This window comes from Oncorhynchus mykiss, chromosome 26 (genome assembly GCF_013265735.2).
Source record: "Oncorhynchus mykiss isolate Arlee chromosome 26, USDA_OmykA_1.1, whole genome shotgun sequence".
In the NCBI taxonomy this organism is placed as follows: Eukaryota; Metazoa; Chordata; class Actinopteri; order Salmoniformes; family Salmonidae; genus Oncorhynchus; species Oncorhynchus mykiss.
The window spans coordinates 12,194,433-12,211,342 of NC_048590.1; the positions used below are offsets into that span (position 1 = coordinate 12,194,433).

The 16,910-nt window shown below is 42.4% G+C and overlaps 1 protein-coding gene across 1 annotated transcript in view; it reads right to left on the reverse strand.

Moving 5' to 3' along the window:
- Window positions 1–16,910, reverse strand: part of LOC110506257 (MAM domain-containing glycosylphosphatidylinositol anchor protein 1) — a 381,559-nt gene that overhangs the window by 156,301 nt on the left and 208,348 nt on the right. The window contains exon 6 of the mRNA XM_021585690.2: window positions 11,644–11,776. Within this exon, the coding sequence (XP_021441365.1) occupies window positions 11,644–11,776 (133 nt within the window). The remainder of the gene's footprint in view (window positions 1–11,643; window positions 11,777–16,910) is intronic.

Consider the following 16,910-nt stretch of genomic DNA (forward strand, 5'->3'; position numbering starts at 1 on the left):
TTAGAGAGATGTGCAATCTTTTACAAATGAACAAAACAAGAATCACTCTGTACAACCCACAATCAGATGGTTTAGTTAGTGGAAAGAATGAACAGAACTCTGATCAACATGCTGTCACTTTTTGTTGATGACAATCAAAGAAATTGGGATGAGATACTGCCATATGTGATGATGGCATACAAAAGTAGTGTTCAATCCTCCACGGGGTTTACATCAGGTCAGTACTGAAATTACTTTATCAGTTGATGTGTTTATGGAAACACAAGAATATGAAGGGAAACAGTATGTTTCTCAGTATGTGCAAAAGGTGCAAGGGTATCTAAGCACGGTAACGGAAGCTGTAAAGGGAAATCACCTGGTGAAAGACACAGGTAAACAAAAGCAATACTTTTATCTAAATGTGACACCCCAGAGGTATGAGGAAAATAATTGTGTGGCTTAGGGACTACCAGAGGAAAAAGGGGATGTCACCAAAACTGAGAAATAAATTCAAAGGTCCTTTCAAAACTGCAAATAAACTGTCAGAGGTCCTGCATGAAGTAGTACAATGTAATGGACCTTATTGTGCCGTGGTACACTACAACAGGCTCAAACCTTACTTTGTGGTTGTTTCAGAGCATGATGTGGTTTAAGCATTGCTGTGGACTTAGAACATCACATTTTTGTGTTTTTATATATTTTTTGAAAAGGGTGATTTTGAGAGTGAAAATCTGAAGAGAAAAAAATACAGGACACCTTTTCTTCACACTGGACCCACTTGTCCAGGAACCACTACACCACTGCCTAGGGCCGATGGAGAGACACCAGTCCATTCACTCTGAAATAATAAGCCGGTAGGTCCCAATAATAATACAAAAACACAACTAAGCATTTCCCAATCTAAACTTACAACTATTACTTCCCATTGCGAAAAACAATTCACATTTCTCACACAAAATAACCAAAAATGTTTCACACACAACTTATTTTCAAAGAGTTTGCCAACAACAGCATGCAAGCTGCAATAAAAAACACAGTTCCACTCACCAGATGATGATGAAACGTAACTTCTTGTTAAAAGTTATTCTTGAAAAGGGACAAGCTAACAAATTAGCAAAAACCTCATCTTCGATAACACCTGCTGCAGCCGCTGCAAACAGGTGTAAAATAAAAGCTTGCTAGCTAGACCGTGCTCGCTGTTGCAGTGACCTGTTGGCCTTCAATAGATTGGCAATTACAAGTCAATGTGATTGGTTGATTCCACTCTCACTCCAAAATTCTGCCCTAATACAGTTGAATGGCAGATACCTTCTATCAAGCTTCTGCTGGCCTAGCCAATGTCTGACTTAGCTAGCTAGATTTATTTGCCCAGGGACCACCAAAGAAACATCCTGATTGTATGTGTTTTCCCTTCAGTGTTAACCTTTTCCTGTCTGTTAGCAGTTGATGTTACTCTTCAATAACACAGACCCCAAAGCAAATCAGGGGGAGAAAAATAGGTTTATTCAGAAGACAAATCATAGATGTTATGCTGAGAGGGAGATTCATTCTCCCCTGTCCTCAGTGATTCTCTCCACAGAACAAAGGCCCGGATGTAATTCATAACCCCCAACCCTGGCCTGTGGTTGACCAATTAGAATTCCTTGCAGTAAAGTTGGCCCAAAGGCCAGATTACAAGAATCCTGTTTCAGGCTGCATATATAGACACATTCCTCCCATGTCTCTGACCCATTGATCATTAATTCCCTATTACAGAAAAAACACTATTTCCATCGATTGTTAATTCCCTATTGACCTCTAGTCCTCTACGTTGTGTATTATTTTAAAATATTCTTACATTTCTAACAAAAATGTAAGAGATGAAATCAGATCGCCATTGAAAATATTATTATTATTATTTTATAAATCCTTAGGCTTCTCTGAAAGCATAGAAGGCTCTAATTGTTCCCCACTGTATTTGGGTTAGTATATTTGTACTCCGCATGAATTCGTCCCCGAGCGGTCTTGAGTATAACATAACTCATATGGCAGGTGAAAACCTGAGAAAAATCTAACCAGGAAGTGGGACATCTTAGGTTGGTAGTTTTTCAAAGCTTGGACTACCGAATACACATTGAGATATGTATAAAGTTGCACTTCCTACGGATTCCACTAGATGTCAACCGTCTTTAGAAACGAGTTCGAGTTTTTGTCTGGATGAAGTGCCTGCGCCTCATCAAGATGGATTACTGGGCTGAACACGCTAACAACAAGTGGCTATTTGGACATAAATGATGGAACTTTATGGAACAAATCAGTCATTTATTGTCGAACTGGGATTTCTGGGAGTGCCTTCTGATGAAGATCATCAAAGGTAAGTGAATATTTATGGTGTTGTTTCTAACTTTGTTGTTATTTAGCTAGTCTGGTAGGCTCGTGTCTCTGGGCAGCTCTCGGCTGTGCTTCCCTTTGTAATCTGTAATAGTTTGCAAGCCCTGCCACAGCCGACAAAACGTCGGAGCCAGTATAGTACGATTCATTCTTAGTCCTGTATTGACGCTTTGCCTGTTTGATAGTTCATCGGAGGGATTTCTTATAATCTTCCGGCTTAGAGTCCCGCTTCTTGAAAATGGCAGCTCTACCCTTTATCTCAGTGAGGATGTTGCCTGTAATCCATGGCTTCTGGTTCGGGTATGTATGTATGTATGGAAACCCGTATATATTTAGGTTTTATTAAGTATCAAGGTAGGGTGACTCTTTCAGTTACAAGCATTCAATTTTGCAATCCTGTACATTTTGAGGGAATTTGTGTCGATTTGTGCCGCTTTCAAGTAGATGTTCTGTATAGTTGGGAGCAAGGTCCCAGTGATGTACTGGGGCGTCTTCACTCGTGAACGGAGCAATTCCAGTACGAGGCCATGATGCAACCAGTCAGGACGCTCTCGATGGTGCAGCAGTAGTATTTGAAGAGGACCTGGGGTGGCATGCCAAATTTCTTCAGCTGCCTTAGAAAGTAGAGATGCTGTTGCACCCTCTTGACAAGAGTGGTTGGTCCATGTCAAGTCCTCAGTGATTATGTTGGACATTGAGGAGGCATCATCCTGTAACATACTGATCAACCAATAGATTACCCTTGATTGAGGGAAAGAAACTACAAAACCTAAAACAGCAGAGAATCCCCCCTTACTCTTACACACCACTGGGTCCCAAAGCATCCTGTCAGCTGTAGTCTCAGGCGCTACACCCAGCCTGTGTGTGGTGTAATTGTTCCTCTCCTTCCTCCCTACTCCCCCCCCGTGTGGGGCTCTGGGCTGGCATGGATTGATTGGATGGGAGAGCAAAAGTGTGTGTGTGTGTGCAACAAGCTCTCATATTCTCACTATAGAATTATACGTTCATCCGCATTCTCCAAATATCACATTTCAAAGTTGCTTCAAATGTGTTTTTGTTTGCTCCAGCGGCACTGTATAGTTCCATTTCTCCAAAAGTCAAATTTCGAAGTTCAGGGTTAAGTTTAGGCACTCATTCCAAATGTTTAAGGTAAGTTTTAACACTATCCTAAACCTTAACCATTTGGAATGAGTGCCTCAACTTAACGTTTGACCTGAAAACACAAGCCTACTTGGTGGTAATAGTGCGCACTGTTGCCCCTAGTGGATGGTTTTGAAGTAATTTCCTAATGTCCTCAGGACATGGATAGATGTCAAATTTTGAAGTCCGTCTTGAACGATTTCCCTGGAGGGAGAGTATTGAAAAGAAGAGGAAAAGGGAAAGAGAAGATCACCACAGCCTGTTTAGATCTGGTATACTCCTTTTTTTCTGATTCAACATCACTCCGATTGTTAGGAATATGAGTCAAAATGGTATTATGTAGTTCCTCAGGTTACCGAGGTTTATATTTTTGTGACTATTGCACTATTCCATTGCACCAGTTAAGCTAAATTAATTGGTAAGACTCTTTTTCTTCCCAGAAATCTGTTTTATTTTTAACTAGTTTTTTCCACTCTTCCTCATTAGTTTCATGCCATGTTTGCTTAATGTCTCACTCGATCTTGCTCTTCCATTCTCATGTTTCTTACTCACCTGGCCTCAACTGTTTCATTCACTCTGGCTTCACCCTTTCTCTCGCTCTTCTTCTCTTTCTCTCAACCTAAACCTATGCATCTCCGCCATCTTTCACATTTCAGAGACATAACTGAGAGTTGAGTAGAATACTTGTGTGTATTCCAACCTACAACCGTCATTCAATACAATTCCAACCTACCTTGACTTTAGTGCTATCAGAGATGCCATGGCAGTCACCAGAGTACTTGGCTCTTTTAAGCTTGTATATTTTTGTATTTATTAGGATCCCCAATTAGCTGCTGCCTGGGCAGCGGCTACTCTTCCTGGGGTCCAAACAGGATACAACATAGCAAATAAAATACATAATATACATTTACATTTAGCCATTCAGCAGATGCTCCCATCCAGAGTAACCCATACCTAGTGCATTCATCTTAAGATAGCCAACCCTATAACACAGTCAAATCCCAACCATGTATCACATAAATAATACAATGCAAAATACCACACAAAGTGCATAAAAATGTCTCTTTAAACTCCCCATCGTGTTCTTTTATTTGTAAAAATGATCTGGTTTTATTGCTAGCTTGAATTACCTGGGGTGGCAGAAAGTTCCATTTAGTCATGGCTCTATTTAACACGGTGTGTTTCCCAGCCTCTGTTCTGGACCTGGGGACTGTGAAGAGACCTCTGGCTGCATGACTTGTGAGATACTGATGAGTGTCCAAACTGTGTAGAAAGCCACAACTTCCATTCAATGGGATTCCAAACTAAACCTTGAGTTTTTTTTTACTTTTATTTAACCAGGCAAGTCAGTTAAGAACAAATTCTTATTTTCAATGACGGCCTTGGAACAGTGCCTGTTCAGGGGCAGAACGACAGATTTGTACCTTGTCAGCTCAGGGGTTTGAACTTGCAACCTTATAGTTACTAGTCCAATGCTCTAACCACTAGGCTATCCTGCCGCCCCAGTAATATCAGAGATGACATGGCAGACACCAGAATAGTTGGCTTCCCTAAGCTTATGGAGAGAGCCACGACCTTCACTCAACTTGATTACAACCTAACATTGACTTTAGTGAGTGCTATCAGAGATGCCATTGGCAGACAACATCAAAAATGCTGATGTGACTTCAGTTCTCCATGCCAAGGCTTATGAATAAAAGTCTTTGGCATATGAAACAGGTCATCATTGATCTATTGTAAAAGTCAGCGACGTACAGGTGACCTTGTGACCTTCTTATAACCATTGCCATTAGAAGTGCCAGGGTCACATGAATAAAAAGCAGGCTCCTTAGTGACGTGGAGAATAATACAGAGCTGATGTAATTCTGATAATCCTTCCTTAAGTGGCGTACATTTTCTTTGTGCTGCCTTTGACCTTCAGAAGGAAAACGTGCCTGAGGCAAAGCCATTGAGTGGAATATAGGAAGTGTTTGACAGTAAATACAAAAGGAACGTGTACAATGAGGGCAAATGTCGTTCGCAACCTCGAGTGTACTAACCTTTGTGTAAATTCACAAGTCAAAATAACTTGAATAAATGGAACAAGGATTATTTTTCAGGTGCATATAAACAGTGCCTTCAGAAAGTATTCAAACCCCTTGACTGATTCCACATTTTATTGTGTTACAGCCGTAATTCAAAATATATTAAATAAATAAAAAAATCTCACCCATCCACACATAATAACCCATAATGAAAGTGAAAACATGTTTTTAGGAATTTTTGCGAATGTATTGAAAATACAATCAATACTTTGTAGAAGTGCCTTCGGCTGGGTTTACAGCTCGGAGTCGAAGAGCTTTGCACACCTGGATTGTAGAATATTTGCCCATTACTCTTAAAAAAATGATTCAATCTCTGTCAAGTTGATTGTTGATCACTGCTAAACAGTCATTTTCAAGTTTTGCCATAGATTTTCAAGCCAGTGTAACTCAAATCTGTAACTAGGCCACCCAGGAACATTAAATGACAGCGTAGATTTGACCTTGTGTTCTAGGTTTTAGTCCTGCTGAAAGGTGGAATTTGTCCCCCAGTGTCTGTTGGAAAGCAGACTGAACCAAGTTCCTCTGTGCCTATAGCTTTATTCCGTTTATTTTTATCCAAAAACACTCCCTAGTCCTTGCCGATGACAAGCATACAGTACCTATAACATGATGCAGCCACCACCATGCTTGAAAATATTAAGAGTGGTACTCAGTGATATGTTGTGTTGGATTTGCCCCAAACATAACAATTTGTATTTAGGACAACAAGTTCATTTCTTTGCCACATTTTTGTTAAATGTTAAACGAATCAAAATGTATTTTATATTTGAGACTCTTCAAAGTAGCCACCCTTTGCCTTGACAGCATTGCACACTCCTAGCATTCTCTCAACCAGCTCCATGAGGAATATTTTTCGAAACAGTCTTGAAGGAGTTCCCACATATGCTGAGTACTTGCTGGCTGCTTTACTTTCCAACTCATCCCAAACCATCTCAATTGGGTTGAGGTCGGTGATTGTGGAGGCCAGATCATCTGATGTAGCACTCCATCACTCTCCTTCTTGGTCAAATAGCCCTTACACAGCCTCAATGTGTGTTGGGTCATTGTCCTGTTGAAAAACAAATGATAGTCCTGCTAAGAGCAAACCAGATGGATGGCGTATCGCTGCAGAAGACTGTGATAGCCATGCTGGTTAAGCGTATCTTGAATTCTAAATAAATCACTGACAGTTTCACCAGCAAAGCACTCATACACCTCCCCCTCTATGTTTCACGGTGGGAACCACACATGCAGAGATCATCCATTCACCTACTCTACGTCTCACAAAGGCAAGTCGGTTAGAACCAAACATCTCAAATTTGGACCCATCAGACCAAAGACAGATTTGCACCGGTCTAATGTCCATTGGCCCAAGCAAGTCTCTTTTTCTTATTGGTGTCCTTTAAAAGTGGTTTCTTTGCAGCAATTCAACCATGAAAGCCTGATTCACGCAGTCTCCTCTGAACAGTTAATGTTGAGATATGTCTGTTCCTTGAACTCTGTGAATAATTTATTTGGGCTGCAATCTGAGGTAACTCTGGGTCTTCCTTTTCCTGTCTTTTCTCTTTGCTTAATTGAGCTCTTGTTGCCATAATATTGGACTATCTTCTGTATCCCACCCCTACCTTTTCACAACACAACTGATTGGCTAAAACGCATTAAAGCTGGTTGAGAGAATGACAAGAGTGTGCAAAGCTGTCATCAAGGCAAAGGATGGCTACTTTGAAGAATCTTAAATATATTTTGATTTGGTTAACATGTTTTTGGTTACTACATTATTCCATATGTGTTATTTCATAGTTTTTATCTCTTCACTATTATTCTAAAATAGTATAAAAATGAACAAAAACCCTGCAATGAGTAGGTCTGTCCAAACTTACGACTGGTACTGTAAGTGCTGTGTTGCAGACAGGATGCATGCTTTGGAATATTTTAATTCTGTACAGGCTTTGTTCATCTTTCTCTTCCATTTAGGCTTGTTCTCATAACGCAATCATTAAACTCAAACTGTTTTAAAATCACCATTGGCCTCACATAAATCCCTGAGCAGTTTCTATCCTCTCTGGCAGTTAGGAAAGATGCCTGTATCTTTGTAGTGACTGGGTTTATTCATACACAATCCAAAGCGTAATTAATAACTTCACCATGATTCAAGTAATATTCAGTGTGCTTTTTACATTGTTACACATCTACCAAATCTGTGTCCTTCTTTGCGAGGCATTGAAAACCTCCCTGGTCTTTGTGGTTGAATCTGTGGTTGAAATTCACTATTCGATTGAAGGACCTTACAGATCGTCAGTATGTGTGAGGTACAGAGATTTGGGTAATCATTCAACCACTAGTATTGAACAACAGAATGAGAATGAAGTTATTTAGGCTTGTCATTACAAAGGGCTTCAATGCTTATTGACATATTTTTTTTATTTCAAACATTTTCTTCAAAGAAAATTCCACTTTGACATCATGGGGTATTGAGCATAGATCTGTGACACACAATCTCAATGTAATCCATTTTAAATTCAGGCTGTAACAAAAAAAGAAGGACAATGTAAAGGGGTGTGAATACTTTCTGAAGGCACTGTAGTATAAAAACAAGGTTTTTATCAAAAGAAAAAGGTACATCTAACTTGAAGAGTTTTGCTTATTTTATTCAAGTGCTCTCATTGGTTGCTTTGTGCCGACCTGCATCAGAGCTTGGAAGATGAAATATGGGCCATTTGTATTCCTTGTTTCAATTGCATGTCCAACAGCAAATAAAGAAAATAAAAAGCCAAAAAACAAAACAAAAAAATATGTGATTGATTCCTCTTGTCCCTCTGCATCTTTATCCGGCTTTATGCCTCTCTCTTAAAACCAGATCCAAATTCCAATTTGTGTTGTTGTTCTTTTGCTTTCGCCTTGGCTGTGGACTAAGGGAAGCGAGTTTGTTTTTGTCTGTTTTTCAGAGTGGGTATCCTCAAGGGTACAGAAGTATTGAGTCCTGTGTGTCCTACTCTCCTTTCACTATTCTCCTCAGTCAGAGAGAGCGTGCAAGCTTGCCACACAGCCTCTTATGGGATGGGGGGGGGGGGGGGAAATCTGTGCATTTTATTTCAGTGAATCCCACATGTAAAGAACAATATGTTCGCAGTTTGAAGCTGTATACATTTTCAGCCCACTAATTTGACAAAGGGTTCACAGACCCCCCCTAAACAAGGGTTCTCAACCACGAAGCAAAGTAAGACGGCGAGAATACCACAAAAACAACATTGTCTGTTAATGGAGAGCTCATCTCTCTGGTACTTTCCCCTTTATTAGGTGTTACAAAATGTTTTCTGGCCGCGTCGCCTGCTTTTTTTGTTACCACTAATGACCGGAATAAACATTGATTTCCAAACATTTAGCCTCGTGACTAGTGCTAACCTCATCCACCCCATGTTGTTTCTTCTGAATTGACTCTTAAATTAATTATGCAAATGAGCATCCTTTGAACCCTTTAATTTAACTGTCCGGTACTTCAAACCCCAACATTAGCTGTATTATCTTATCATCAATCATGGCCTTTCAATTCTTGTAAAGAAAGAAAAATATAGGCTGCATTAAAACAGACGAATAGGTCAGCTCTTGGAAGGCGAGGTTCGTCTGATGACATTTGAAATGTGGCAAAAAAAACAGAAAAGAAAGGGAATGAAAAAGAAGATAGGATTCTGGCTCTCGTTTGCCGAGCAAGCGGCCTTCGGAGGGAGGCTGCAGTCTAACTGACAGCGTTGTCAACGGCAACGTCTTTGCCGGTGGTAACATGACATCGCCGTGGAGACGGGCCGGAGTGAAGAGAGATAAAAGAGTTCTATGACATGTGAATTAGAAGTGAGGGCCAGAGATGTGTCTCCCAGCAAGGGAATAACAAGACGGATAGACAGTGTAACACACAGAGGAGAGGAGCAAGGGAGTGAGAGATGTATGTCAACGAGGAGGAGAGAAAATAAAGAGAGAGACAGTGAGGGGTATGGACATTGAGGAAAAAGGAAGGGGAGACGGAGTGAGTTGAGAGAAGGAGAAGAGATGGAGTGCAATCCTCAAAGAGAGGCAGTTGGAGAGAACTGGAGAGGGTGAGCGAGAGATGAGATATCAGGAGGGGGAAAGTGGGAGAGAGGGAGGATGAGATGGAGTGTCTGAATATGAACTGCATTGTTGGTTAATTAAGGGCTTGTAAGTAAGCATTTCATGGTAAGGAATTCAACTCACTACACCTGTTGAATTCGGCGCATGTGACAAATACAATTGCATTTGATTTGAAAGAGAGGAAGGGGAAAAAGCAGAGCATGGTTCAGTGAGACAGAGCCAGACAAGGAATAAGAGAGTGAGGGATGGATTCACACAGAAAAAGGGAGATTAAAGGAGAGAGAGGTGTTGCCTGGGGTGGTCTAGTGTTAAACACCACCCCCTTCAACACATACAGTACCAGTCAAAAGCTTTAGAACACCTACTCATTCAAGGGTTTTTCTTTATTTGTACTATTTTCTACTTTGTAGAATAATAATGAAGACATCAAAACCATGAAATAACACATACATATGGAATCATGTAGTAACCAAAAAAGTGTTAAACAAATCAAAATATATTTAAGATTCTTCAAAGTAGAAACCCTTTGCTTTCATGAGGAATGCTTTTCCAACCATCTTGAAGGAGTTCCCACATATGCTGAGCACTTGTTGGCTGCTTTTCCTTCACTCTGTGGTCCAACTCATCCCAAACCATCTCAATTGGGTTGAGGTTGGGTGATTGTGGAGGCCAGGTCATCTGGTGCAACACTCCATCACTCTCCTTCTTGGCCAAATAGCCCTTACACAGCCTGGAGGTGTGTTGGTTCATTGTCCTGTTGAAAAACAAATGATACTGGGACTAAGCGCAAACCAGATGGGATGGCATATTGCTGCAGAATTCTGTGGTAGCCATGCTGGTTATGTGTGCCTTGAATTTTAAATAAATCACTGACAGTGTCACCAGCAAAGCAACCCCACACCATCACATCTCCTCCTCCATGCTTCACAGTGGGAACCACATGTGGAGATCATCCGTTCACCTACTCTACGTCTCACAAAGACACAGAGGTTGGAACCAAACATCTCAAATTTGGACTCATCAGACCAAAGAGAGATTTCCACCGGTCTAATGTCTATTACTCGTGCTTCTTGTCCAAATCAAGTCTCTTCTTCTTATGGGTGTCCTTTAGTAGTGTTTTCTTTGCAGCAATTTGACCATGAAAGCCTGATTCACACAGTCCTCCGAACAGTTGATGTTGAGATGTGTCTGTTAATTGAAGTCTATGAAGCATTTATTTGGACTGCAATTTCTGAGGCTGGTAACTCTAATGAACTTATCCTCTGCAGCAGAGGTACCTCTGGGTCTTCCTTTCTTGTGGCAGTCCTCATAAGTAAGTTTCATCATAGTGCTTGGTGTTTTTTGCGACTGTACTTGAAGAAACTTGAATTTTCCACATTGACTGACCTTCATGTCTTAAAGTAATGATGGACTGAAATTTCTCTTTGCTTATAGTAGCTGTTCTTACCATAATATGGACTTTTACCAACTAGGACTATCTTCTGTATACCACCACTTCCTTGTCACACCACAACTGATTGTCTCAAACGCATTAAGAAGGAAATACATTCCACAAATTCACTTTTAACAATGCAGACCTGTTAATTGAAATACATTCCAGGTGACTACCTCAAGAAGCTGGTTGAGAGAATGCCAAGAGTGTTAAAAGCTGTCATCAAGGCAAAGGGTGGCAATTTTGAAGAATCTCAAATATATTTTCATTTGTTTAACACGTTTTTGGGTGCTGATACCATATGTGTTATTTCATAGTTTTGATGAGCTCAGTATGATTCTACAATGTAGAAAATAATAAAAATGAACAAAAACCCTTGATTGAGTAGGTGTGTCCAAACGTTTTACTGGTACTGTATGCTCTTCCTAACCACACAGATTTGAACCCTGTGACAAACCTTTGTGTCTTTACCGTCTTCTCTTCAATTAAAAACATACTAAAATGAAATTATGAAAGAGGGGTATAGAATAGTGAAAGGGAGGACGATGTGTGGCTTACTGGTAGCATTGGTGAGCCGAAAGGTGACAGAGCTCTCAGGGATGTCACACACGTTGCGAACAGTCACCTCGCACGTGTAGTTTGCAAAGTCCTTTGGCCTCAGGTTCTTCAGCTTCAGCACCTTGGTCTCCCCCTGCGTGACAGAAAACATGGACTGGTCACACAGATATAACAGTAACACACCCTCACTGACCGCTTGTGAATAATCTTCACAAAAACACAAGCACACAGTATATTTACACAATCTCAGACACACACCATAAATACCCTGTTGGCACATTTCTAAATGCACTTTTAACCCTCCTGCTGTGTCCCGGTCAAATTGAATTTTCTCTCTGAACAATGCAGTTAATTTAATTTGATTATCATAAGGTTCCATGACAATATCCACACAGGGCATGTGAACAAACAAAACCCATTTTGATGATTTTCATAACATTTTGGGTGTTTTGTTGAACTTTTGTACACCTGTGGTGTTCCAGATCAAAAATTACTGGTCATTAGAAATGAATGGGTGAGACTACAATTAGTGTATAAAATTGAGTTCAGGCACATGCCCATTCATCAGATGGACACAGTTCCTCTCCCAGACCCCCACATGCATGTATGTTTGAGCACGCACACGCACACACACACACACACACACACACACACACACACACACACACACACACACACACACACACACACACACACACACACACATACACACACACCCCTTCTGGCTACACCCCTTCTGGCTACATTCGGTCAAAGAATTGGCGCCGACAGAGATGGCCGCCTCGCTTCGTGTTCCTAGGAAACTATGCAGTTTTTTGTTATTTCTTACATTAGTACCCCAGGTCATCTTAAGTTTCATTACATACAGTCGAGAAGAACTACTGAATATAAGATCAGCGTCAACTCACCATCAGTACAACCAAGAATATGATTTTCGCGAAGTGGATTCTGTGTTCTGCCTTTCAACCAGGACAACGGAATGGATCCCAGCTGGCGACCCAAAAAAACGACTCCGTAAAAGAGGGAAACGAGGCGGTCTTCTGGTTAGACTCCGGAGACGGGCACATCGTGCACCACTCCCTAGCATTCTTCTCGCCAATGTCCGGTCTCTTGACAACAAGGTTGATGAAATCGGAGCAAGGGTAGCATTCCAGAGGGACATCAGAGACTGTAACGTTCTTTGCTTCACGGAAACATGGCTCACTGGAGAGACGCTATCGGAGGCGGTGCAGCCAGCGGGTTTCTCCACGCATCGCGCCGACAGAAACAAACATCTTTCTGGTAAGAAGAGCGGCGGGGGCGTATGCCTTATGGCTAACGAGACGTGGTGTGATCACAGAAACATACAGGAACTCAAATCCTTCTGTTCACCTGATTTAGAATTCCTCACAATCAAATGTCGACCGCATTATCTACCAAGAGAATTCTCTTCAATTATAATCACAGCCGTATATATTCCCCCCCAAGCAGACACATCGATGGCTCTGAACAAACTTTATTTGACTCTTTGCAAACTGGAATCCATACATCCTGAGGCTGCATTCATTATAGCTGGGGATTTTAACAAGGCTAGTCTGAAAACAAGACTCCCTAAATTGTATCAGCATATCGATTGCGCAACCAGGGCTGGAAAAACCTTGGATCATTGTTATTCTAACTTCCGCGACGCATATAAGGCCCTGCCCCGCCCTCTTTTCGGAAAAGCTGATCATGACTCCATTTTGCTGATCCCTGCCTAGAGACAGAAACTAAAACAAGAAGCTCCCATGCTTAGGTCTGTCCAACGCTGGTCCGACCAAGCTGATTCCACACTCCAAGACTGCTTCCATCACGTGGACTGGGATATGTTTCGTATTGCGTCAGATAACAACATTGACGAATACGCTGATTCGGTGTGAGAGTTCATTAGAACGTGCGTTGAAGATGTCGTTCCCATAGCAACGATTAAAACATTCCCTAACCAGAAACCGTGGATTGATGGCAGCATTCGCGTGAAACTGAAAGCACGAACCACTGCTTTTAATCAGGGCAAGGTGACTGGTAACATGACCGAATACAAACAGCTATTCCCTCCGCAAGGCTATCAAACAAGCTAAGCGTCAGTATAGAGACAAAGTAGAATCTCAATTCAACGGCTCAGACACAAGAGGTATGTGGCAGGGTCTACAGTCAATCACGGACTACAAGAAGAAAACCAGCCCGGTCACGGACCAGGATGTCTTGCTCCCAGGCAGACTAAATAACTTTTTTGCCCGCTTTGAGGACAATACGGTGCCACTGACACGGCCTGCAACGAAAACATGCGGACTCTCCTTCACTGCAGCCGAGGTGAGTAAAACATTTAAACGTGTTAACCCTCGCAAGGCTGCAGGCCCAGACGGCATCCCCAGCCGCGCCCTCAGAGCATGCGCAGACCAGCTGGCCGGTGTGTTTACGGACATATTCAATCAATCCCTATACCAGTCTGCTGTTCCCACATGCTTCAAGAGGGCCACCATTGTTCCTGTTCCCAAGAAAGCTAAAGTAACTGAGCTAAACGACTACCGCCCCGTAACACTGACTTCCGTCATCATGAAGTGCTTAGAGAGACTAGTCAAGGACCATATCACCTCCACCCTACCTGACACCCTAGACCCACTCCAATTTGCTTACCGCCCAAATAGGTCCACAGACGATGCAATCTCAATCACACTGCACACTGCCCTAACCCATCTGGACAAGAGGAATACCTATGTGAGAATGCTGTTCATCGACTACAGCTCGGCATTCAACACCATAGTACCCTCCAAGCTCGTCATCAAGCTCGAGACCCTGGGTCTCGACCCCGCCCTGTGCAACTGGGTACTGGACTTCCTGACGGGCCGCCCCCAGGTGGTGAGGGTAGGCAACAACATCTCCACCCCGCTGATCCTCAACACTGGGGCCCTACAAGGGTGCGTTCTGAGCCCTCTCCTGTACTCCCTGTTCACCCACGACTGCGTGGCCACGCACGCCTCCAACTCAATCATCAAGTTTGCGGACGACACAACAGTGGTAGGCTTGATTACCAACAACGACAAGGCGGCCTACAGGGAGGAGGTGAGGGCCCTCGGAGTGTGGTGTCAGGAAAATAACCTCACACTCAACGTCAACGATGACTTCAGGCGGCCTACAGGGAGGAGGTGAGGGCCCTCGGAGTGTGGTGTCAGGAAAATAACCTCACACTCAACGTCAACGAGGACTTCAGGAAACAGCAGAGGGAACACCCCCCTATCCACATCGATGGAACAGTAGTGGAGAGGGTAGTAAGTTTTAAGTTCCTCGGCATACACATCACAGACAAACTGAATTGGTCCACTCACATAGACAGCATCGTGAAGAAGGCGCAGCAGCGCCTCTTCAACCTCAGGAGGCTGAAGAAATTCGGCTTGTCACCAAAAGCACTCACAGACTTCTACAGATGCACAATCGAGAGCATCCTGGCGGGCTGTATCACCGCCTGGTACGGCAACTGCTCCGCCCACAACCGTAAGGCTCTCCAGAGGGTAGTGAGGTCTGCACAACGCATCACCGGGGGCAAACTACCTGCCCTCCAGGACACCTACACCACCGGATGTTACAGGAAGGCCATAAAGCTCATCAAGGACAACAACCACCCGAGCCACTGCCTGTTCACCCTGGCTATCATCCAGAAGGCGAGGTCAGTACAGGTGCATCAAAGCTGGGACCGAGAGACTGAAAAACAGCTTCTATCTCAAGGCCATCAGACTGTTAAACAGCCATCACTAACATTGAATGGCTGCTGCCAACACATTGACTCAACTCCAGCCACAGTAATAATGGGAATTGATGGGAAATGATGTAAAATATATCACTAGCCACTTTAATCAATGCTACCTAATATAATGTCTACATACCCTACATTATTCATCTCATATGTATACGTATATACTGTACTCTATATCATCTACTGCATCCTTATGTAATACATGTATCACTAGCCACTTTAACTATGCCACTTTGTTTACATACTCATCTCATATGTATATACTGTACTCGATACCATCTACTGTATCTTGCCTATGCTGCTCTGTACCATCACTCATCCATATATCTTTATGTACATATTCTTTATCCCCTTACACTGTGTATAAGACAGTAGTTTTGGAATTGTTAGTTAGTTTACTTGTTGGTTATTACTGCATTGTCGGAACTAGAAGCACAAGCATTTCGCTACACTCGCATTAACATCTGCAAACCATGTGTATGTGACAAATAAAATTTGATTTGATTTGATTTAGAATGGGAATTTGTCCTGGTCTTCATCCCTACCTGAGAGGAGAAGTCGGCATTCAGTTGAAAATGTTATCAGGATGACCCCTGGGCCAATGAAATACGCCATATCCCAGGATGATGACATAAAATCCTGACACTATTTAAACATTTGAATTGGTTTCAAAACAAATCAAATTACATTTTATTAGTCACATGCGCCAAATACAACAGGTGTAGTAGACCTTACAGTGAAATGCTTACTTAAGAGCCCCTAACCGACAGTGCAGTTTAAACAAAATATGAAAAAGAATAAGAGATAAAAGTAACAAGTAATTAAAGAGGAGCAGTAAAAAAATAACAATATATACAGGGAGGTGCTGGTACAGAGTCAATGTGGAGGCTACATACAGGGGGGTGCCAGTACAGAGTCAATGTGTGGGGGCACCGGTTAGTTAAGGTAGTATGTACTACCAGTATTAATTATTATTATTAAAGTGACTATGCATAGATTACAACAGAGAGTGGTAGTGGTGTAGAGAGGGGGGGGGGGGGCAATGTGAATAGTCTGGGTAGCCATTTGACTAGATGTTCAGGAGTCTTATGGCTTGTGGTTAGAAGCTGTTTAGAAGCCTCTTTGACCTAGACTTGGCGCTCTGGTACCGCTTGCCATGTGGTAGCAGAGAGAACAGTCTATGACTACGGAGGCTGGAGTCTTTGACAATTTTCAGGGCCTTCCTCGGACACCGCCTGGTATAGAGGTCCTGGATGGCAGGAAGATTGGCCCCAGTGATGTACTGGGCCATTCGCATTACCATCTGTAGTGCCTTGCGGATGGAGGCCGAGCAGTTGCAATACCAGGCAGTGATGCAACCAGTCAAGACGCTCTCGATGGTGCAGCTGTAGAACCATTTGAGGATCTGAGGAGCCATGCCAAATCTTTTCAGTCTCCTGAGGGGGAATAGGTTTTGTTGTGCCCGCTTCACGACTGTCATGGTGTGCTTGGACCATGTTAG